The sequence below is a fragment of the Rhagoletis pomonella genome, unplaced genomic scaffold, assembly GCF_013731165.1.
Source record: "Rhagoletis pomonella isolate Grant_MI unplaced genomic scaffold, Rhpom_1.0 Rhpom_scaffold_00002, whole genome shotgun sequence".
Classification (NCBI taxonomy): Eukaryota; Metazoa; Arthropoda; class Insecta; order Diptera; family Tephritidae; genus Rhagoletis; species Rhagoletis pomonella.
This window is the reverse complement of record NW_023458556.1, coordinates 45,554,907-45,580,859: the sequence shown is the minus strand read 5'-3', so window position 1 is coordinate 45,580,859 and position 25,953 is coordinate 45,554,907. Positions and strand designations below refer to the sequence as shown.

General features: G+C 33.9%; 1 protein-coding gene across 1 annotated transcript in view; it reads right to left on the bottom strand.

Moving 5' to 3' along the window:
* Positions 1–475: 475 nt before the first annotated feature.
* LOC118733695 (lateral signaling target protein 2 homolog) overlaps positions 476–25,953 on the bottom strand; it is a gene marked incomplete at its 5' end in the record, with an annotated part of 35,417 nt that continues 9,939 nt past the window's right edge. The window contains 5 exon segments of the mRNA XM_036463206.1: positions 476–2,511; positions 8,486–8,785; positions 12,185–12,905; positions 18,614–18,675; positions 18,795–18,956. Coding sequence (XP_036319099.1) covers positions 1,908–2,511; positions 8,486–8,785; positions 12,185–12,905; positions 18,614–18,675; positions 18,795–18,956 — 1,849 coding nt within the window.

Genomic DNA, 25,953 nt, shown 5'->3' with positions numbered 1-25,953 from the left:
TATTTTCTCACCTTATTTATTTCTTATTCTCGTCCCATTTTGTCTTTTACAAATATCAACACATCTTAATTCAACTTAGAATGACGCTCGTTCATCTTATCTTTCTCCCTCATACTTTGAATTTGAGTTTATTTGCAAAGAAGTAAAAATGATACCTTTGAAAAAAGTTCAAAAGCAGCATCAGAAATCTCAATATTCGGTTGAAAAATTTTTATGCAAATTTTTTTTAACTTAAACTGTTTTGTCATCTGAGGTGATTTGTTTCAAAAAAAACTTAAAAAAAAAACATTTTTATTCTTAAAAATCTGAATTTTTGGAGGTATTTTCAATTTTTATTTATAAAAATCTGAATTTTTGGAGGTATTTTCAAATCTCGGTACAGTTCACGTAAATCTTAATATTTTTCTTAAATATTTTGGTGCAAGTCTTAAAACATAATAGGTTTTATAATTCCAATAGAAAAACAGTACCCACTATTATTTTTTGTAAGGGAGAGTGATGCAGTCTAATGTACATAATTACTAGAAAAGTGTGAAATCACAGCGGATAGTTTCTTTTACAACTGCAGGTAGGATTTGAAGCTTTCCGCGAAAATTTTTTAATGATTTTAGAGAGAAGGATTCCAATGAAATCCCTAAATAATTTTGCAAAAAATTCAATCGCCGATTTTCGCCTGGATTTATAAATTTAACTGATTTTGTTTTTTCAACTTGTTTCGTATAACAGTGATTTTTATTTTTATTTTCAGGTTTATAAACTTACTGCTATTTTTCACAGAATTCCATTTGCATTCGCTAACTACAATTATGTAATGTATTTGTGTATATGCAGTATTTTTATGTACATATGTATGTATGTATATGGATTTGCATGTAGTCCATGTAAGGGTTTCCACACAAGGGCATTAGAAACATCAATGATGCTTAATGATAATTGGCAAGTGAATACAGCTATGCATTTAAATGTATTTTAATATACACGTATGTATGTGCATAAAGTATACGATAAGTGATTTATGCATATAATTTCGTATGTATGTATTTGTGTATATGTACATGCGTAAGTATGTACATCGATTTTTTATTTTTTTTTTGCAATGCATGTAAAGAAGTTTGTGGAGCCTTGCTAAATAATGCCGACGAATTGTGTGTATGTATGTATTTACAATGGATATGATTAACAAAAAAAACACACATTTATGTTAGTATGAGTGCGTGTATGACTTAATTAATTAGCGCAGCCATTTGTGATTCTGCTGTTTATCTAATTTTAAGTGCTTAGACAAAATGGCATTATATTTCTAATTGATTTTTTGTTAAGTACTCATTCGTTAAGTTTTTAGGGTAAATTTTGTTTAAATGTCTTTTTACCAATTTCTTGTTTTTGCAAATTTATTTAAATATTAAATAACCTAAAATGCTACTTTGTATAAAATCACATTGCTGGGTTTCGGTCGATATCTCGTTCGCTCGCTCGCGCGTGCACGACCGATTGGTCTTCCACTGTTTTTCTATAGTTTTTTTTTGTTGTTGTTTGAATTCGGCGTTGCCAACGCGCACTAAACTATATAGTAACTAATATTACTGCCAATGCCAATGTTACTTTTTTCTTAAATAAATTTGTTGTTTGCCTGTTTGTAGCCGATTTTATTTTATTCTTTTTATTTCGGCATATGTATGCATGAATTCCCATCAGTACAACAACAATTTGTATATGTAAATAATTTTGAATTTTCTAAAGAATTGCTTTGCTTTTAGCTGTTTCTTTGTTTTGTGTATCATCTGCTGTGCTTTGCTATATACAATTTATTATTGTGTTTGCTGTTGTTGTTTATGCTATTGTAGCTCTTGCTCGTGTTGTTGTTGTTGTTGTATTTGTTGTTGCTGTTGTTGGCATTGACATTATGATCAGTGTTTATATTCCGGATATCGACCATTCTCCATTATTTGTCCTGATTGACTGTTGTTGCTGCTGCTGGTGGTGTCGCCTTGCTGCTGCTGCAGCTGCATTTGCTGCTGATGCAGATGCTGCTGCTGATGCTGTTGATGCTGATGCAGTTGATGCAGTTGCAATTGCGCTTGCTGTTGGCCTGTATCGGCTGGCATAGGCAAACGGCGGCTGAGCGGTGGGATAACACTTCCACTGCTTTCCGTCTCCGTTGAGGGTGGCGAGGGGTAATAGTCCCTCTGACTTACATTTATACCATTTGGCACGACCCCCAAACCCATTATAGAGTTGCTGTTGGCTGCCGCTGCTGCTGCCGCCGCCGCCGCCGCCGCCGCCGCCGCTGCCGCTGAGGCCGCTGCCGAGGATGGATGATCGCCGTGGTGCTGGTGCGGGTGTTGATGATGTATAACGGTACTCGTTGTAGCCGTTGACATTGGTCCGACGCCGCTGGATTGTTGGGAATCCGACATTGTGCCGGATTGCTGTTGATCCAATACCACGACGGATACCACATCCTCACTCGCCCACCGGGCTAACTGTTGTTGAGCTTGAATAAAGTCATCACTAGAAAATAATAATCATAACAGGAACAGCGGTACACGGAATAACAAAAAATAAGAATTGGGTTTCGGGGATGTATAACGAAATTAAATCGAAAACACAATCGAAACCGAAAACCGAAATCAAAACGTAAACGATGCGAAACGAAAAGAAAAGAACCAATTTAAAATGAAAAAAGCGACAAACGAGTGTACATTTGTAAGTTAAAGCACGATGAATTTAACAAAATTTACGCAAGGGAACGAAATGGAATGAAACAAAACGAAGCGCAATGAAATGAGACGGAACAGCATAAACCGAATCAAGCCGAAACGAGGGGAAGTAAACCGAAACGCAAGCGAATAGAACGAAACAGAACAGATGAAATGAGACGGAACAGAGCAAAACGAATCAAGCCGAACCGAAGTGAATTTAACCGGAACGAAACGAAAAAAGAAAGAAATTTGAAAATTAAGAACTCGCAAGAAATGAAATTAGAGTGAAACGAAACGGTTTAGAAACAAAACAAACAATTTGCAGTGATGTGATAAAAATAAATAGAGTTTGCGTTAGAAAGGCAGGCAAGGAACGCAATGCAAAAAGCAAATGGAACGCATGATAAAAAAAAGAAATTCAAACACAAAAGGTCAGACAGAATGCAGAAATTCGAAATCAAAATGAGACAAAAGAAAACAACAACAAAACCAATTAATGAATATCACAATCCACATACAGACAAACGTGAATGTTTAGCATTCAAATACATATGTATGTAGGTTATGTAGGTATGTATACATAAATAGTATTTATGTACAAAGGTATATTGTTACGTTTACGTATGTATGTATGTGTGTATATACATATGTACATACTTATGTATGTAGATAAATGTGCGCTTGCTTGTGTGTTTCAATTATTACATATGCATGTAGTTATGTATTTACAGCAGTGAAGGGTATATAATATTTATATGTATGTAGGTATGTACATTAGGGCGGACACATATTTTTATTATGCGCATAGGAGGATTCTAAATGTTATTCTCAGCAAATTTGCCGAAGAAACCATGGGTCTAAAGTCAATGTGGAATTTGCTAAAATGCGAAAATAAGTTTCAAAGAAAATATGAAAATTTTCACTTTTGCGACCCCTGTTGGTGTTAATACAAAAGGTATGTAAATGCAGAAATGGATCCCCCATACCAAAAAACTCCTTATAGGATGTGTTAATACAAAATTTAAACACCTCTTTACGACGCTACAAAAAAATGCTAAGAAACCTATTTTAATATGTAAATTACAATTTAATACAAATTGACCCGCCCTAATGTACATATGTATATAAATAGCAGTATTTTGAATGAATATTGATAAGCTGAGTGGCAAATATATATTGTATACATACATGTATGTGTATAAATATTATGTATATGTTCGTATATAAATATGAATGTACACACACAAGCTTTAGGGCATACATTTTCAATGCAAGTGAAATGAAATGAAGTTGATGGCAATGGCAATGGCGATGGCAGAGCGAGTAAGTAGGTGAATTTCTGAACTGAATTATAATGGAATGTGCGAGGAGTTAATTAAAGAAAATGTACAAATATGCATACATACATATGTATATATATATATTTACAATGGCATGTATGTAGCCGAGTGCGATGAGTGATACTACTTATGAATATTTATATGCATGAATATGTACTGATAAATATCTATGTATTTAGTTAGTTGAGATCATGCTGAATGAATGATTGGCGTGTTTGACGATAAAAATTTATGCAAGAATGGATGTGGGTATGTTTTTGTTTCACGTGAAAACAACAATGCCTCATATGGGAGTAATCTAAAATGCGATACAAAATTAATATGGTAGTTTGATTGAACGCCCCTACTACTTAGCATCTCCATTTAAATATATCCATGTAGACTGTCCAGTAGTTGATTAAATTAGAGTACTTAGTAAAAAAAAGAAAACAGTTCGATTGCAATTCGCAAGCTCGCCTTCTTTGGTTCGATATCTAAAGCATTGCTAATCGCTGAGAAGGAAATTGCATTGTTCTACTTGATTAACACTGTAAAAGCCACCAGTTGTTTATTGGGTTTTATGATTGAACCAATTAAAATGTTTGCTTTTTAAAATAGTATTTGTTGCTCATACCCAAAATACAAAAATATTGTTCAAGATTTAACCAAAACCATATACATAAATCAAAGTATCAACCAAATTTAGGAAAATTAAAAAAAAAAAATCATCAACATTTCTAACTTTTTAAATTAAATCTTTTGGATTTTGTGTATGCAGTTTTATAATAATAATAATAATAATAATAATAATAATAATAATAATAATAATAACAATAATAATAACAATAGATTGGTGCTTACACAATATGTTAGTGTTTGGCCGAGCTTCTTCTACTTCACAGTCCATACAATTATTATTTAAGCGGCTAAAAAATTGCATTGATTTTTAATATTTTGCAAAACATTGTGAATATGTATTTAAAAAAATCAGTCTTTTTTATTTTTTTAATTATACCAAAAAATATAAAACTGTGAATGAGACAATATTCTACAATTTCATAAAAAAAGAAATCCTTGGAACCAATTTTTGTCAATTCCGGAGCAAACTTTCCATTCTCTAATTCTCAAACAGAAAAAAGGTTTTCAGTTACAGGAACAAAATGGAAAAGGATTAAGAAGTAAATTTTTCTTCCTTGTTATTTTACTCATGTACACTTTTCTAAACAATTATAATTGGAAACAATGAGTGTTTGCAATAGCAAAGAACACAGTGCAACAACATTTATGGTGGCGGAATAATTCAAACTCCACAAGAAAGACCTAGACCCATATAGTAAAACCTCTAAATCTTTTTTACATTCTCAAGTACTTTTTATGGTCATATTAATTTAGCATCTTTTGGCCTGAGTATTTTTAGAATAGTAAAATTTCATGAGGAATAATTTTCTAGAAGGTTTTAACCCACTAGTTCTCCCACGAGTGGGTCGTTTTGACACCTTTTTCTTGGAAAGTCTGCATTAAATAGCATTAGGGAGGTTACTAGAGCGTTAAAATATTCAAGAAAATTATTCGCCAGAAAATTTCACTAGGGGTAGTCCCAGACAAAATCTTTATACAATGGACGTGAAAGTACACAGAAAAAAAAACAAATATGTCTCCTTGAAATATGTAAACACTTTTTTATTATTTCTTTAATTGTTTTCATAAGAATGATTCTAGCTTGGCGAAACATCGTTTTAGCAACTAAGATGTTCAAAAATGCTTAAATAATTTTCAAAAATTGTGTTCGAAGTTCGTGATCATGCAGAATTTGAAAAAGAAGCATTAAGGCCTGCACTGGAGTCGCATATGGACGTCATGTGTAACTCAGATTCAGCTGATAGCGATAATTGCTATACTGATGACCCAAGCCCCGAACCGTCACAGTTGAAAAGAGCTAGAGTCATAGTTAGGAACAAGGAGACATATTTGGTTTTAATTTACGGTATACTTTTGCGTTCCTTGTATAAAGATTTTGTCTGAGAATACCCCTAGTGAAATTTTCCGGCGAATTATTTTCTAGAATGCCATTTTACTCAGTTTTCCCAAAAACGGGATAAAAAGGACCCTTTCGTGGGAGAGCTAATGGGCTAAAATGCTCTAAAAAATTGTTCCACGTGAAATTTTATAATATCTATGCAAACTACTTACGTATTTCTTATCTAATATGGCATATAAAAAAAAAAATTGACCTCAGTGTGCTCCGGGAGATAATAGAACGGGATCAATGTATGCCTAAAAACGAAAGCAGATGTCGATTCGGCTATCGCCTATTTTAATGACAAAATATTAAGTTTTGTTAGAGAATGGACTGTATTATAATTCAAAATTCTTAAAAATAAATAATTAAACATTAGTGGCAAATAATAGCACTTTGAAATGGGGATACTATAGATATGTCCAATACTGTGATTATTCTATAGTTCAATCAATTAATTAAAGTTTCTCGATAGTAGGTCTGATATTGAGCCTTCTGTGATGTCTTTCTTCGTCTAGGGGTATTTGTTGCACTTCATTGTTGGCGTGGCTTTTAAGGTCAATAATATTTTTTGTGCTGATTTCCTTAAAAGTTTCTTCAACGTGCTGATTGTGAGTTGTAATGTACCAGGGAGCATCTGCTATCTTGCCATTGTAGTTGGCGGAACTTATTATTGATTTCGTTTCTGTCAGCTTTTTTTTTGGTATTGTGCAATTTTGTATTTATTGTAACTGTGGTAATATAACTTGCTGATTGACAAAGTGTCGCACGAGGACGTCGGCTTTCTCTGCATTAGTATGTCTGGCCCAGCCTCCATCTTGATTTTGAATGGGTGGTTGATGCAATTAGGCACGTTAAAGATTCTTGGTAGCTCTCCACCTCGATGACTGGGTTGACATATTGGCATGAGTGGCAAACAATATCAATTTGAAATGAAAAGATTTGGAGGTTTTACTTATATAGTATGTGCCTGGGTCTTTGATCTTGAGTTGCAATCATTCCACCACAACTTGAGTCATTATTAATTTTTTTTTCAGTGTTGAAACCCAAGCTTTAGACCCGTTTTTATCAAATTTTTATATCTTGCGTTATTACGTTCTTCCAGCAAGCGAGCGGTTTACATAGCTGAATGAGTTTTTCGGTAACACTTTCACTGATCAATTCCTTAGCTTAGCGCTAAAGTTTGCCGATGTGTTTACCTAAGTATTAGTAGGGGCGTTCTTAATTTAAATGAAAAAGGGATATGGAGCAAACACAACACAGATGTAAGTATGTATGCAACAATTCATTTCAGCTATGGTTAGTCACTAAGTATGTATTTTTTATTCTTTTCATTTCATTAAATCAACGTCGTTTTATACTTCTATAGGAACAACGATAAATCTAAAACTAATCATATATATAAGTATTTTCAAGTGTGGAATGCATTCCATTTGTGTGCTCTAAAATTAGTTAGTACACGTCATCATACAAAATATCCACTGTATATGTATATGTTTGTAAGTCTGCACGCCAAACATATGTATGCATTTAGGAAAGTCGACGTTCAATTCCTTAGGTTACGTGTAAAATTACTCATGACATTTCAGGTGTATTGCACAGTAGTACTTAAATTAGCTTTGTTAGTTAATAATTTTATAATTTTTACTCTCGTGTTTTTTTTTACAGTTTTGGTTTCAGTTCACAATACTACCACTACAATTACGTACAACGAGTTAATTAAGAAAGGAGAAGTCTCAACTTAAATTGTGAAAAGTTCGTAAAATAAATCTAATCGAATTTAGTTAAATAATCAAATAATAAAAATTACATAAGTATTTCTCAAACAAGTGGACATAAAACTAGATTTTAATTCGGATTAAGGAGATTGGGGATTTGCTCGAACTGATTGTGGCAATTGGATTTGGGAATTCAGTGTAGGACATTGGATATCTGGAAGAGGGTGGATAACGTAAGCCAAAGGCTGCACGCAAGGGTTGAAGGATGAAATACAGAAATTAAGTCAAATTGGAATTTGGATAGCGTTTGAGTTTGCAAGCGACAGTGGGAGTAGAACTATTTAAGTGTTGAGTCTACATATTGGCTGAGGATGTGGGAGTGCGGATGGGCGGGAATGCTACGCATGGTAGTGGGTAATTGGCATGGGAGGTGTAGGTGGTATTGAAATTTCATAAAATTTTTACAAACTGGATTTGTGTCTTTTCATCTTCTTCGGACGATATGTAGATATGTACACAAGGTTAACACGAAGTAGAAGGATATGGTGCTCTTAAAAGAATCTTGGATAGCGGATACAAGGAATGCAGGATAAAAGGAAGGACAATTATGCATTTATATATAGAGCGAGTCAGAGCGAGGTAAAGTGGCAGATAGGCAGACAGAGCGAGATAGTGAGAGATAGAGAGAGAGCGTGTGTGTGAGCGAAAGTGAATGTAACGAGTACCTACCTCTCACTGTCGGGTGTTTCACGCGGATCGAGTCGTGCCTCAACCACCGAACGTTCATGGTGATCGGCACTCTCGTATATACCCTCGTCGTCCTGGTGCAAGTGTGTATGCGACGAGTGATGTGATGAGTGTGGGCCGTGCGTAGCATGACCGTGGGCGTGCGAATGATGCGTATGGTGGCCGAAAGCATGAGGTGAGTGCGATTGATGCGATGGATGTCTACTTGTAGCTTGAGGAGGATGTCTGTACCTTCCGTAGGCGAAGCGCGACTCCTCGTCGGAGCGCGGGCGCAAACGACTGCTGTAAGACGGATGTATTGTTGCAGTTTTCTGTGATTGTGCTATTTGCTGATTTGAGCTGCGATTCAACAGAGACGAATACAACACAATTCATATGTAGGTAGGTAGGTAGGTAGGTAGGTAAACTCTATGCTCTCATACATACATATGTTAATGAAATAACATACATACACGCACACACGCACTAGAAAATTTGACGAGTAGCTTGTGTGTTGTGAAAATTTTGAAAAAAATAAGAAGTAAAAGAAAATAAATAAATTCAATGAGAAATTAGGATCTGTAACGAAAATATGCTTGTAGCCTGATAACATAAATATTATTGAAGGTTGCAATGACAATCGCTGTTGAAGTCAATAAAAAAGAATATATGAACCATAGGGTGCAATACTCTCCATCGGAATTATAAAACTTACTATATTTTAAGATTTCTGCCAAAATATTTCGAAAAAATATTTAGACTTAAATGACGTGGAACAATTTGAAAATATGTACCTCCAAAAAACGATAAATAAAATTAGTTTTTAAAAATATTTTTCAGAATTTATACCGTAGCTATCTTTTGCATTGAGGTTTTTAATCGCACTTTAGGCATAGCATTGATCTTTAAGATTGCACTGTCGCCTGTTTAATTGACAGCCAATGAAAGAATAATAATTTTTATGAAAGAAGATTAAGAAACCCTGGGCTGAAGTTTCGAGCTTGAGAAATAAAGTGGAGTTTCGCAAAAAAAAAAATAATACTCTTTTTTCTTCCTCCTTTTTTTGAAGTCCGTAAAAATCTATAATTTTTCCTAAAAAAATAAAAAAATTACTTTACAATTCAATTTTCTCAAAATTGTAACCAATTAAAACATCTTCCAAAAAAAAAACCTGTTTCCTGAAAATTCTTTTTCAAAATTATTAAAAAAAAACTTTTATAAAGTCGATAAAAATCGTATGATTTTTTTGAAGTCCGTAAAAAACATATAATTTTTCCTAAAAAAAACTAAAAAAACTACTTATTTTACAAATTAAATTTTCACAAAATTGTTACCAATGTTTTCCAATCCTCCTGTTTCCAGAAAATTCTTTTTAAAATATTATTTTTTATAGTCGTTAAAAATCCTATGATTTTTCCTAAATAAATTACAAAATTACTTATTTTCGAAGACTTCTTACAGATGACCAAATCTTAGGTCGCCCTTAAACCGATCTGGATCACACACCTACACTTAAATATATACACGTAGAAATAAGAACCTCCTCCTTTTTTGAAGTCCGTAAAAAACGTATAATTTTTCGTAAAAAACTTGAAAAATTACTTATTTTATAATTCGATTTTCTCAGAATTGTTATCCATTCAAATATTTCCAAAAAATTCCTCCTGTTTCGTAAAACTTCTTTTTAAAAAATTATTAAAAAAAAAATATTTTTATGAAGTTGGTAAAAATCCTATAATTTTTGCTAAATAAATTAATAAATTACTTATTTTACAACTTAAATTTCTCAAAATTGTTACCAATTCAAATGCTTTCAAAAAAAAAATCCTTCTGTTTTCTAAAAATTCTTTAAAAAAAAAAATTATAAAATTTTTTAATGAAAAATTGCTTTCCTTAAATATCTTTTTCAATTACTACATAACTTTTTCTAAAAAAATATTTTTCGTGAAGTATTTTTTTGCCAAAAAAAATTCCTACAAAACTACTCCTTTTTTCTAATAATTCTTTTTTCAAAAAATTATTTGCTTTAACCTGAATTTTTCCACGTAAGTATTTTTTCTGAAAATTAACTTTTTTTTACATGTTCATTTATACCTACATACATTTTATGTATATATTTGAAATTTTGTCTAGTTTTGTTAAAAATATCTTTTCCTAGGAAATAATTTTTTTTTTAAAGTATTGTTGTTATAAGATAATTCTTTTTCCCAAAAATATTTTTTTCCTAAAAATCACCTCTATTCCGAAAAATTCTTTTTCAGTGCACATATAACTTTCTTTAATATACTTTTTTTTAAACATTTTGTATTTTTCTTAACTTTTGTGGTAAAAACGGCCTTTATGTAGTTCAATGCGAGGCACATTAAAAAAAAAATCATAAAATTTTGAACCGCTTCAAAAACTTTCCCTATGAGTACAAAATATCTTTGGGAAAGGTCTTTCCCTTGCTCCTGAAATAATTATATGATATGTTTGGAACGACCAAGTGTCGTACATGACCAAATATTATGTCAGGAACGATCAGTGTCAACTTCCACCAAATGGGGGAAAATTGTTTTGACTTTTATAAAAAATTTAACAAGCGACTTTTGGGACATTGCTGCTAAATTCTTGCCGCAGTAAGTTCAAATGAAAAAAAATAAGGTGTAAATAGAAAAAAAAGTTAATCAAGAATTTATGCATCGAAAGATTCCGATGCGCACCACTCTTTAGAAACTGAGTTTTATATGAAAAGTATATTTAAAGCGATTCTTATTGCAACCATTTGTTTACATAATAATCTGAGGGTGAATATAGGTGCCTATTTTTTAACATAGAAAAAACTCTACTTAAAACTAAGTAAGTATTGGCTGCAACTACAAGTTTGTATATGTATATGTATTACTTATTATCGCTCAACGATCACATTTGATTTTTTTGGTGCCAATGTGTGTGTAAGAGTACCAAACTGTAACCAACCTTTATCACACCAGATATTCCAGTCTAAATCCTGAAAGAATATTAAGAGTTCCAAATAGTTTAAGTGCAATGTGTTTTATCATAGTGATTGTTGTAGTTGTTGTATTATTTTCTTATGTTAAATTAGTTTTTGATTTTTCTGTTTTTTTTTGTTTTTTTTTTTAAATTCTACTGGACGACACGTTTATGTTGTTGTCACTATTGTATGTATGTATTTGTGGTAAGTGGTATAGGAATACGATTTGATTTATGTAGCATCAGTTAAAGCGGGTTGCAGCATCTCACTTACGTACATTCATACATACACACATACATATATGCAGGTAATTGTATATAGTATGCACGAGTAACTATTGATCACCTAGGAACGAATATATGTAAATACGAATATGTACTAAGTACTTAAATAGTTGTTAATGAAGCTTTCTTTTCTATCCAAAAATAGGCACCTACAGCCCCAACATACAAAAAATTCACAGTAAATTAAATGCGAAATAAATACGTTCAGAAGTATGAATGTGGGTTGTATGGAATATGTATGTACTCGTATATGTATGTATTGTATGTATGTATTACTAAAAACCCATATTAATCGAAAATCAAATTAATATAGTTGTTATGTAAAAACATTATTCATAAAACGCTCATTACGAATCGGCAAAAATCAGCAAAAAACATAAACAAAATCGAAATTGAAATCGAAATTGTTAAATGCATTATGTGTATTTGCAAAACGTTACTAACCCTTGCGAGGATTCACTACAAGCGGCGGAACTATCTAATCTATAATGGCGATCGGCTTCCGTCTCGGACATTCGAATGTCCTCGGAGCCGCTAGGACTCATATGGCGCGACGAATGATGCTCAAGCTGTCGTATCAGATCCTCCAGATTGCGTATACGCAGCGGTCCAGTCGATGGAGCATCATCGTCGTCCAGCGGCGGTTGTTGCTGTTGTAGTGTTGGTGGCGGCTGATGCAGCTGATGCTGTGATCGATGATGATGCAACACGGCACCGGCATGCCCGCCAATGCCCGCACTTTCGATGAGCAAATGCGCTTGCGCTGGATCGCAGATATTTTCACGTGAACTCGACTTGGAACCGCTTGCGCGTTTATACGGTTCCACGCTATAGCCAAGTTGTGCACTTTGGCAGTCTTGCAGCGTTTTGCGTAGCATCTCTTCGCTTAGGCTGCCGCTACCGACTGGCGTATTGCCGGTGGCGGTGCCACGATGTGAGGCCGCATTACGCAATGCCTCGAGGATGTCTTCGTGATAGCCGTTGAGGGATTTTAGGGTGCGCTCTACTTCGGAGACCGCCGCACCACCGCTAGTGGAGGCGCCGAGTGCACCGTCCTGTTGTGTAATAAGCTCGAGATTGTCGGACTGTACATCGTCGCCCCATTTGTCCTTCAACTGTTCGGTGTGCACAAGCCCGTAGCTGTGCTTCTTTAGTATGCCCTTTTCTGCTGGCGTTGTTATTGTAGTTGTTGTTGCGTTGCAGTTGTTGATGCGTTGACGTAGCGCAGTAGTGGGGGAAGAGAAAATCAGGTATAATATAGTATTTCAAAAAGTCTGGCTTTTTCATTTTAAATTTCATTTCTGGTGCAACTGTGTGCAAGTGCGAGTGCGTGCAGCTGAAAGTGCTGAAAGAGTGCAGAGAGTAATTGTGCTGACGTTCGTTAAAGTGCGCGTAGCAAGTCAAAAGTGCTAAAGTTATAAAGCCGGCAGCCATGGAACAACCTTTTGGGGATTCAGGTTTTGTAAGCGTTTTCAAAATAATTGCCCAATTTTTTTCCAGCTTGCGTCGAGCTCAATTCAGGGAAAATAGAAGGAAACTTGTGAAGCGTTTTGAAACAATCCAGTGTTATTCATTACCCTTATTTCAACTTTTATAAAGTTGCTTGAATAAGAATTTCATATTTCAAAATTATAAAATAACCAACCTCAATATTGGAGTGATTTCTTCCAGATAAATCGATTCTAAACAGACCACAAAGAAGAAGAACTGTTTTGCCTCATTATTTTTTCTGGCTTCCTTAGCCTTGTGGGTAAATTCCAGAATTAGAACTCTTCAATAAGCATTGCGACACGTCCTAACTGACTCCAATCGGGACCAAAATTTATATGTGATATATGTGACCGTGGTACTACCGATTGAGGGGGAGTGAAAAAATATTACATTTGATTTCACAAAAATTGTTTGATAAAAAAATTAATTTTTGAAAATATGCCTTCTCAAAAAAAATTAACAAAAAATCACAATGGTAGCTCTAACTATTGCGCAATATTAAAGTATAGTATTACAAGGTGCACTCTACAATAATTTGAGTTATGAATTTTTTTCACACCGAAGTTGAGTAAAATGAGTATATTACAAATTTACAATTTTTTTTAAATTTTTTTAGAATTTAATTTTAGTATGTAGTTTTAAATTGCATTAAATTTTTGTATAATAAAGTGTACGTTTTAAGCGATTGCAAAACTGGCGTGGGGTCAAAGTTCAGATTCCTCTTTGGAGACTCCAAAAATTAACATAAATTTTTTTTTATATTTATTTATTATTTATGTTTGTCCATCAACCCTAAAAATGCGAAACAAATCAAACACATGAACAGTGTGGTCCAAAAAGTAAGGTGGGGATTTTAGTGCTCTCACACCCTAGAATTATTGTATACTAACCATAAGATATTTAGAGGTCGCTAAAAGCGCTCAAAGTTTTCTATGTATTCTATATGAGGAAACAAAATTTTCAGGGAAATGGTATAGAATTCTTGAAAATAAATTTTTTTCTTATCTTCAGAATATTTTTAGATTTCGAACTAAATAAAGGGGTATGTTTTTTTTCTATATAAAACAATACTAGAGCATGAGGACATTTAAATTCCGGATTTACTTTTTCACGTGCAATTTTGGACCACCCTAATATATGCACATCCTATGTTGTTTGGTCAAACCATTTTGATTCTCTGAAGAATTTGCTCATTTCGCTTATGGCAGCACCGGATAGGCCTATGAGTTGTGTTACTAGGTGATCCTCTAGTGTATAATGTATACATAGTATTCGAGAGGCTTTCTTCGTTATAATAAAGTTGACAGCTGTTTTAATTTACATTATAGAAGGGCAAGTACTCAGAAATAGTTTGTCCATTGTGCCAACGGTCAGACCCCAGCGTTAATTTATTAAAATCGCGCCTACTTTGTGTGAAGTGAAGGAATCTGGAAATTAAGGATGAAGCAGTATCTTCCCCCACGAGATAAGAAGATAAGGCGAAGTCAACGTACAAACCCAGCAAAAAATCGGTAATCGCTTTTAGTGGTAACGTGTTCTAGAAGGCATAGCGTTATAATGCCTTCCAATTTTTTCGCTTCTTTTAGGCATTGCCAGTAATGCAAAGTAGAATGTCCTACAATATTTTATTTATCTCGCTTCTTCGTTTCATTTCGGGGAATGCAAAGTAGAATGTCCTATTATATTTATTTTTTAATTCGTTTCTTTGCTTAATTTCCGGGAATGCAAAGTAGAATATCCTACAATATTTTATTTGTTTCGCTACTTTGCGTCATTTCAGGTAATGCAGAGTAGAATGTCCTACAATATTTTATTCGTTTCGCTTCTTTGCTTCATTTCGGGGAATGCAAAGTAGAATACTGCATCGTAGTCAGCTGAAAAATGGAATGAATATCCAAAAATTATTTTTCTACCGTTACTTTCTGTGGAAATTTGTCTCGCATAAAAAAGCATGTTTTGCTTTGTTCAATTTGCAGCGAAGTTGAAGTCAGTCAATGAAGTGACGTACAAGAGTGAGGAAGTACAATTTTAAGCTTAATTAAATATGCATGTATGTACATACCGATTTTAAATAAAATCTAAATACCTAAATACATACATATGGACGCTGATTTATAAAAATTTTAATTAATTTTAACCTTTTAAGACATTTTATGATTTCAATTTAATATAAATAAGTATGTACTTATCTAGGCATTCTACATTAGTTTCTCTCTAAGGCATTCTTTGTTCGCTTCTCTGGATTCTGTTTATCCATGCGTTCTCCCTTCGTTTGAAGGTAATGCTGCGGGTAAGGGCTTACCTCCAATGACATGCCCATGTTAAAATAAGGCCTTCTTGAAGCGAAACGGTAAGCGATTCCCATCGCCTAGCTCGTTTCCACTTTCGTTTCTGTGGTAACCGTGTTTTTTGCTGGGAACTCAAGCAATCGGCTCGAAATCGTCTCTTAATTTTCGGTTTCGCAAAGATAATTTTAATGAAAAAAAAATAAAAAAATGGGTACTTTCAACAAGAAGGAAATAGGATGTTTTGTGTTAAATAATCGGACCTATTATGGTTGTCGACGTCGATGTAATTTTTTTGTCAAAACATCCCAGCAAAAAGCACGATTACCACAGAAAGGAAAGTGAAAACGATCTAGGCGATGGGAATCGCGTACCCTTTCGCTTCAAGAAGGCATTATTTTAACATGGGCATGTCATTGGCGGTAAGCCCTTACCCATAGCATTGTCTTCAAACGAAGGGAGAACGGATGGATAAACAGAATCCAGAGAAGCGAACAAAGAATTCCTTACAGAGAAACTAATGTAGAATGCCTAAATAAGTACATACTTATTTATATTAAATTGAAATCAGAAAATGTCTTAAAAGATTAAAATTTGTATAAATCAGTTTTTATGCATACATATGTATGTATTTAGGTATTTAGATTTTACTTAAAAATCGGTATGTACATACATGCATATTTAATTAAGCTTAAAATTGTACTTCCTCACTCTTGTGCTTCACTTCATTGACTGATTTCAACTTTGCTGCAAATTGAACAAAGCAAAACATGATTTTTATGACGGTAGAAAAAGAATTTTTGGATATTCATTGTATTTTTCAGCTGACTACGATGCAGCATTCTACTTTGCATTCCCCGAAATGAAGCAAAGTAGCGAATTAAAAAAGAAATAAATATTAGAGGGTATTCTACTTTGCATTCCCCGAAATGATACAAAGAGGCGAAACAAATAAAATATTGTAGGACATTCTACTTTGCATTACCGGCAATGTCTAAAAGAAGCGAAAAAACTCGAAGGCATTATAACGCTATGCCTTCTAGAACACGTTACCACTAAAAGCGATTACCGATTTTTTGCTGGGATAGCCCTCGCAAGTCCAACGTCAGCTACGATGACCACAGAATTTTTGCAGGAAGGTGTTCCTCGCAAAACTACCGAAAACCGGAGTTGGACTGATGAGAGCTATTTTTTGTCGAAAAAATGACATCGACGTCGACGTCGACAACCAGGATTTGAATATCATCTGAAAATCTGCTAGATTTTAATAGTGGAACTTGCTCTTCCATGTATTCATTGTATCTTGTGTGTTTTGAGGTAGTTTTTCTTTGCTCTCATCCGTGGGAGCCCAAAATGCCTCATTTGAGTGCTGGAAAGTCTATGTCCACAAAATGTGTTCGACATGCCAAATGACGGCAATAATTCGCAATAAAGGGGATTTTCAAATGTTCTTCCTTATCCTTGAATGAGTGCCAAAAATTGTTTAAGGAAGTTCCAGATCCAATTTCGAGCAATACCGGCGCAACCCTTTAAAATGGGTGGCTGAACATGTAGATGATTATTGGAGCAAAGTCGTTTTCACAGGCAAGCCCTATCTTAGAATCATCAAAATTATAAAGCTAGCCTGCTTGACTAAAGGCTTGAAAGGTTCATGTTTGAGAATGCTACAAAAAACAAGTATTTGGTTAACTAATGATGTTTATGACTAATTTAGACTCCACTTTGATGACCATCAACGAATAGCTCCTGTTTTTGAATTGAGTTTTCTTGAAATAAATTTTACTCAATGTAGCACGCAAAAATTTCATACACTCAGCGAAGCGGGTGAGGGCGATCTAGTATAAATATAAATTGTTTACTCAATTTGTTTCTAGAAACTCTAACTGATCTTAAAAGACCCTGAATCTTTTAAGGCGTGTATTTTTATTCATATAAATTTTTAAACTTTGAAAAACCAATTTCAAAGGCTTGCTGGCCCAAAGCGCTATTCGTTGATGGTCATCAAAGTGGAGTCTAAATTAGTCATAAACATCATTAAATAACCAAAATTTCATGATCATTGGTTGAATATTTAAAGCGTGAAAGCGTAGCAAACAAACAAACTCACTTTCGGATTTATAATATTAGTAAGGAGTAAGGATAAGCTTATAAGCTTTTAGTTTTAAAATATTTTAAATTTCGAAATTCTATAATTTTTTATTATTCGACTTTTTCAAAAACTTTTCTGCAAAATTCGGCAAATTGTGAAATTTGGATCTTTTGGAAAAACTTTGCTATATTTAAAATAAAAGTTCTGTTAGAAATTCATCCAAATCAAAAATGGTGGTCGGCCTGACGTGGCTTGTCCCATATAAATTTTTTTTTTTTTTTTAAGTAATAAATATAACTATTTGGGTATTCATTTTCGTTTGGAATGTTCGCAATACACTTCACATGCTCCCTTTTCCCACAGCTTACTTATGTAAATAGTTGGGTTACCTTTTCTTTCACCCAAATTTGTTATTTGAAGATAAAATCAATTGTGTTGCAGTAAAAAAAAACTGTAAGCAGAAATTTGAAGCGCATTTAATGACAATAAACAGACTAGACTAGACTAAAGTTTAGTAAGTAAGTATGTAAATTGAAACTGGCAAAACATTGAATGCGACGAAATTTATTTATATTTTTTTTTTTAACGACAGCACGACAAGCACTAACTAACTGTCAGTTATGTAAGTATTTTATTTATTAGATAAGTATGTATGCAAGTACGAGTACAAGTAGTTATTAGTAGTTACAACATATGGATGTACTATGTTTGTATTTAGGTATTTGTAGTAGTAGTTAGTAGATGAGACTCATTTCATTAATTAGAGTACGTATTATTGCAACTAACAACACTAATCATAATCAGGGCTGAGCACAATTAGGTGGAACGTCAACAAGTATGCATGTGGTAGTGTATATATGTGCTTATATGTGTTAATATGTAATAGAGTAAGTATGTGAAGGTAAGTGGGCAAATGTTAGTAAATAATTTTTTTTTTTTTAGTTATGGCAATAAAAGCATTTTGTTCAAGTGTGCTTTTAGTTAAACCATAAATGTTTGGGTACCTACCAGAATGGGCCTGATCATCTTCGCCGCCGCCAGTATAACGGCGGCCATGTATGCTCTTATCCCTACAATTGCAAGAAGGGGGGAAAAAAAGGTTACATATAAACATTTGAAACAAATATTGGAGGTATGGTTTTTTGACTGAAGTGCACTGTGAGCATATACATATATGACGCTTGCCTACCTGAAGCCTGCCTGATTGGCGTACACCAATTTGCTGGAACCATCCAGTGAAACCTCCTCAACCGAGTGATGATTGGCGGCAGTAGCTGCGGCGCTGGCATAGCCCTTTGCGATGGGCTTTTTCGAGTATGGCGGATCATACTTGAGGGTAGTGGTTTTGCGTCTACTCCCAGACGTTCAACGTCATCATTGTAATTACCGCAATCATCATCATCATCATTATCGTTGTCGTTGCGTTTGTCGTTGACGTCATCATTCCATCGAAAGCAGCCACATATTCACATCCATTGAATCATTTATTTCATTTTATTATATAATGCATATATATTTTTTGTTTAAATTATGCATTAGCATGCATTTGGAATTTTAAATAATTTGGTTTTATTTAGATTTAGAAATGGCATTAAAGATTTTTCATTTCATATTTGCGTAATTTTTATATTGATTTTTTATTTCATGGTTTTGGTTTTATGTGTTTTTTTTTTTGGTTCAAATTTTAATGACGTAATATATTGGATTATCATGTTTTTTTTTTGGTTGATTGATTGATTGTTTGATTGATTGATTGGTTTGTTGGTGATGCGATGATGTTGATTTAATTTGCAAAATTAACAGTTTTTTTTTTGGATTTGTCGAGTGGTAACGTATGTGCGTAGGTAGATATGTACGTTTTATTTTTGGTTTGTGGTTGAATGAAAAATTTGAACAATAATAAAAAGTGATCTTCATTAAAATCAATTATTCATATTGATATTTGGATTTATCCCAGTCAATTGTATGTAAGTACGTATGTAAGTAAGTATGCAGGTAGATACGTGTGTAAATACGAGTAAATACGTGTGGATTCTATGTAATAAATTGCATATAAGAAACGGTGTAGTTAAAAAAGGAAATAATAATAATAATAAACAATAAGGGTGCATTTGTTAGTAAGTTTAATAATTGCAAAGGATGCCCAAATTAAAATAAGAAATTGGCGTATTCATAATGGTGGTACTACATAAAAGCGAAAGCGAATAAAATGTTTAATGAAATTTTGAAATTACCAAAAATTAAAAAAAAAAAAATATTTATATTTTACTTGATTGTAAATGAGAAGGTGTTGCCTATCATTCATAGCCAATTTACAATTTGTTTTTCTACACACATGTGCTTGGGTATAAATATGTACATATACATATGTATTTGCAAATTTCAATATGGAAGAAACTGAGCATTTTAGAAAACATTTCGTATTTTGCTTTGTAAAATTAAAAAATATTCGAAAAATTTATATTTTAGAAAACTCTCACATTTTGTAAACTGCATATCAGTAGTTATTTTTATGAACTTTTACACTCTGCCAATAAAAATTTTCTTGCTTTGCCGATTTTAAATTTTATCCCTTACTAACTATTTTTTTATAAATTACTTAATGTAGTGCAAGAGATTTTTATTTGTGCGTAATTTTTTAAAAGATCTACACGTCGTGCGAACGCAAGTGATATTTCTTTCTAACAGAACGATATTTAGCCCACGAATAAGTCTAATTTCAGAAATACCCTTTTTATACTTCTGTATATTGGCTCTCGATCATCAGTTGACCACTTTCTGTATAGCTGTCCGCGTCTACATATAGTCGAAGCATCTCAAGGTCTTGGGATCATGCTTGCACAACAGTCTGGGAGAGAGGGATACCATTTGATTTTCTAAACTTTCTCTCCAAATAGGAAATCTGGTTAGGGGCATGTGCCTCTTTTTGACGCTCACTTAGTGAGCCACTAAGTGACCACTAAGTATGTCTCCGAGTGAGAGTATGTCACATTCCATACGCGCCCTCGTAACCTCAGCTAAACTAGCTTGCTCTGATTCTTTATTCTCGATTGCTGTGCAATGTTCAACACACAATCAACTTCAGGGATTTTAGCCTAACAGCATTTCCAAACATTGAACTAGCTTTCAGTAATTTAGTAATTTAATAACTGCAGTCTTAAATGGATTTGAAGTAGAAAATTGTCTGGTGGAGTTTAAAAGGCGAATGCCTATAGGCAGGGCTGTGACAGCGAGTTCGGGGAGAGAAAAGTTTGGAGCAATGTGACAAGAAGCAGGTTCCAAGTTTGCGTGTTCTCACCAGTTCAGTGGAACTTGTCTGCAAACTCTCTTTTCCAGGAGACGGAACTGGAAAAAGTGTAACTTATGCTTTTTACAAAAAGTAAAAAAATAACCCCCGTAGCCTGTGCCGAATTCTAGATATGAAGATTAGCTTGAAGAAGAATACAGTTCACCGTCATAGCGAAAAAACAGGGCTTGAACTCAAGCATCTGCTTCTGGATTTATGGATAGGTATAATCTCGATCAGACGTGTTTTTAGATTTCCTCCCACGGCGACAGGTGGCACAGTCATGGGAAAATCCAGATTATTTTCGATTAGGAAAGACATCTAAGAGGGAACCGAGGCCCAAAATGGACAAACTGGTGCGCTTAAAATATGGTTCTCGATAGAAATTTCAATATGGATGATGTTATGCGCCAGAGACACTGAGTGGTTCAGCAAGAGAGTGTGAAACTTCAACACGTGATGTGACAACTGGTCTTATATTTCAGGTCTAAGTGTGCAGTTGCAATACTAGTCGATAATGTTGCCGCTGCAATCAAAATAGATGGCATTAAGGCTCTTTCATCATTCGAGATCAAGCCCTCCTTGGCTTTGGATTGTATAGAGAGGCTTAGTGCTCTGGCGGAGGTTAATGATATTCAACTGATGTGGGTACCAGGGCACATGGGGGTCGTAGAAAATGAGAAAGCTGATAATCTGGCCAGAACGGCCGCTGCCTCGATCGCGATAGGACCTGAGTGTTATGGGACCCAACACCATAAAGAAAATGCTCTGAAAGGAAAATACTAAACTCAGGGAACTGCACTGGCGTAACACCATTGGTCTACATCAGGAGGGTACAATCTGAAAAGATATAGGTTATTCATGGATCTCCAAAAAGAGAAACTGACAAACATAACAGGTTTTTTAACGCGCCATTGCAGGCTAATAGGGCACCTGTATAAACTAGGAATCTGGTCCAGCGACCTGTGTCGCTTTTGCGAAGCGGCCAAGGAGACTCCTTTACAACTTCCTAAGGAGTGTGAGGCCGTTGCACGCAGGAGGAATGGGAGCATAGGGCATTATAGACCAGGTATCCACCATATGCCAACTCTTGAAAAAAAAAATGCGGGAGAAGGATCAACAACAACAGCACCGTTTGTTCCAGATTTTTGCATGGGTATGGTGATAAAAAAGGACAGAGCAAAATATCTCATGCCACAAGCAAACCCTCAGAGCATTCCTTTCTCGGAACCCATATCACTATTGAAGTTAGAATTTCGGAAAGACGAAGACTTCGTTTATTTGGCAACCAGCATGAACATGATATTTGGGTCTTTAGAAATTGGCGAGCGAATACTGAACCCGATGAAACGATGAGCTGTGTTAGAAAGTACAGCTATCTTGGTCACGCTGTCCGTCGAGTTCGACTTATGCAGTACCGAAACACGAACGAAACTTTAGGCAGACGAAACGAATGCTCGTTTCGAGATAGATATTTAGGCTGTTAGCTTCACTTGGCATTTCCAACTAACGTATGTTGGCACAGAAGAGAAAAGACTGGCGTGCATTATTGGACTCGGACTAAAATCGCAGCGGTTACAATGTCAAACAAGAAGAATAAGATGGTGACACAACTTGTGTTTTATGACGTTCCAGATTATACACGTTTCTTTTTACATTTTTGCAAATTTTCTTTATTATATTTCCAAAATGCTCGCAATAAAAATCTCTTACACAACGATTTGTGTGCAAAAATCTGGCAAGGGTAACTGAAAGGTTTGATTCAATAAAGTTTGGCAAAATCTACAACCAAACGCTTGTTTATACCTGAGGAAAATTAATTAAATTACATATATTTTGTTATTGATTGCCAAGTTAGGTAAGTGGCATGAGCGATTTATTTGGGGGGTGGTGGGTTGGTAGAAATGTTTTTGATGTTGTTGTTGACATTTGTGGAATATTGGTGATATCAATATTACGGTTGTTGTTATATGCAAAAGGCATATATGTGTAGGTAAATATTGATATCAAGTAATTATTTATTGTTGTGGCGAAACATGCAAATTCACATTATGACAATTGTTATTGTTATTGTGGTTATTGTCATTGTTGTTATCACATAGTAGATATTTACACATACATATATACATATGTGTATGTATTTTTATTTATTCGAAAGAAATCGTTGTTGTTGTTTTCGTTATTATTTTATTTATTTTATAGTTCAGATTGAAATTTATGGAGATCATCAGGTCGGTTAGTTGGTTGGTTGTATTTGTTGTTGTTTGTTGATTATTTGTAAGTTAAGGCGTTGTTGTTGTTATTGTAGTTGTTGGTTGTGTTGAAATTGTGAAGTAAAGTTAGATTGGATTGGGTAAGATGGTTGTTGATTAGTTTTCGGTTGGTTGGTTAGTTGGTTGGGGGATTTGTTAGTTTGTTTACAGGGTGTGTGGTGGTTATATAGGCGGAAAATGTTTTATGTTGCATTTATGTGTTGCAGTAGTAAGCATATTAGTAGTTGAAGCGTGTTTTTATTGTTATTTATTTTTTCTTTTTTGTGGTTATAAATTATTATGTTTAATTTGTGAGTGTCTATGTGTTTAGTTTTTATTTTTATTTTTATTTTAGGGAACAAGGAAAATGTTCATACATCGATACACAAACAAATGTGAAATGCGTAACAATTTTTGTCACTACACACTTGTTTGTACATCTTGTACGATGTTCTGTTAGTAATGCGGTAGCACATTACGGTACTTATATCTATGGCTCAGTAGAAAGCACCACCATAACTCAAAACGACAGTCTCTAAATTCTTTCAATGCTCTAATCATCTGATTTGTTATTTCTCTTTTGAACTTTGTTTTTTTTTTCAATTTAGTTATAATTTTTTTCTTCTGCTTTGGGAATGTAAGAAATCGCACCTGCTTAGTCAAGGCTAACACATTTGCATACATGTGTATATAGTTATACATTGGGGTGGTCCAAAACTTTTTGCTGGCCACCCGACCAGAACTGAAGAATATCGAAAGTAATGAGACCAGTATTTTTTATTTTGAAATCGGTTAATGTTTAACCGGTCTGCCGCACAGTGGTGCAAACGCGAAATTTACTATTAAAAAAGGTCTTCTTGAAGGATTTTCTATTATTATTTTTTAATTGAAAAGTGCAGAGATTCTCCTGTTCCTTTTTATGAATTTTATTAATAAAATAATTATTGGGTTCCCCTTAAATGAAAAAAAAAATCAAGAAATTCTTCATATATGTTATAAGAAAGTTTTCATCCAAATAAAGTTTTTTGTTTGGAATTTGAAGTAAAATTTCGTGTATGCAGTTTCATAGCCTATTAAATTTTAATAAAATAAAGTGTAAGTTTACAGTGGCCAAAAGGTAACGAAATTTCAGCAAAAAAAATCAAAACCAGCGCGATTTCTTAGCAATGTGAAAATTGAACTTTTCTGTATTAAATTAGGCTACAAAACTGCATACCAAAAATTTTTCAAAAAATTCAAAAAAGGAAATTTAAATTTTGCTGAATTTTTTTTTTGAACATTTAAAACTTTTCTTACGCAGTTTTTTGTCTTAGCCCTATAATTCTTTTCAACTAGCTTTTATTATCAAATTTCTTCAAAATTGATATTTAATCTGCACTTTGCATTAGAAAATTCAATATCTAAAAATTTAAAGAAGTAGCCCTTAAACCTGTTGAGAGTTTAATTATACTTTAAGTAAAAACAAAATTAATTTCCTGTAATTCTGGGGGGTGTCAGCAAGAAAATACCAGAAATAGCAGATTTTACTTTGTATCTTTGGACCACCCTAATATAAATGTACCTATAAGTATAGCCCAAAAGCACTCAATTCTGCCACGTGGCCTTTTGAGTTTGGTCTTGCGCTCACAGGTATGCACATAAGCATACATATGTATCGCCCTTGGGTTTGCAAATGTTTTTGCTCACATCCCCACTTGCTTTTTTCATAACAACGTATGTATATTTAAATAAAATTTTCGTAAGTTGGTGTTTAACTGCTTGTCAAATGTCTAAGTGCGTGTGTGTGTGCTTTCTGTCTTGTGTTTGCATTTTTGTGTTACCGTTTTGCATTTTTTGCGTATCAGTCTTTTTTTTCTCTCATTTCTTATTTTCCATCTGTTTTATATGTGTGCTTTTGTTGTTGTAGACATCGAGACAAATATGTAGACTACACTTAATACATACATATATGAATGTACATTGTTTATACATTATTTACATATATACATACACATAGCAACTGAAGTTCTATAAAAAAACGTGCTGTGAACCGAATCAACGAAAAAAAAGACGTAAGTAATCGCTAAATACGAGTCTATAAATTTCTGACTGTTGTAATCTGCAATTGAATTTCTTATTCTTAAATTTAATAGCTCCCCGGTCCAACTAAACACAATATGTAGTTAACAACAATTGCATACTGTAGCGTATAGGTATATCGCTTGTACAAGTCAACACAAACTGGAAAATCTAGCAAACATTCAAGGAAAAAAATTTAACAGAAAATCACGTAAACTGAAAGACTAATCAAAAGCACTCGACTAGCGCTCTAAAGTACTTACCGACGGAGTAAGAGACGATTGAATATACAATCTACCATAAAAAGAGTGATTAGAAAATGGCCTTACAGAGAAGTTTTATGGAGGAGATATATGCATATATATAGATACATTTTCTGCTGCTGGATTGCTTTCGTGGATTGAAGATGGAATAAAATTATTGGCATGTAGGCAGCAATGACCACCAGAAGCATTGATTCTTCTTGTTTAATGTTAAAAAAAAAAAATTGGATTTCAGAGTGCAGAGAATAGATCAAATATTGTAACCGTAACTACTTACAAAGGAAATCATACGAAGAAGATAATTTCTTAACGGAAGTAAGTCTCTTTGGTGGTTATACACGATGACAAGCTTTCATCGAATCAGCACATAGGTATGTATATTCAAAAGCTCAAATCCTTCATTTGGACCCACCTAAACTAGAAATTCGGAGGCTTGGGATCACTTTCAAACCTTCCCTCATGTATGCTGCACCAATCTGGTGAAATAAA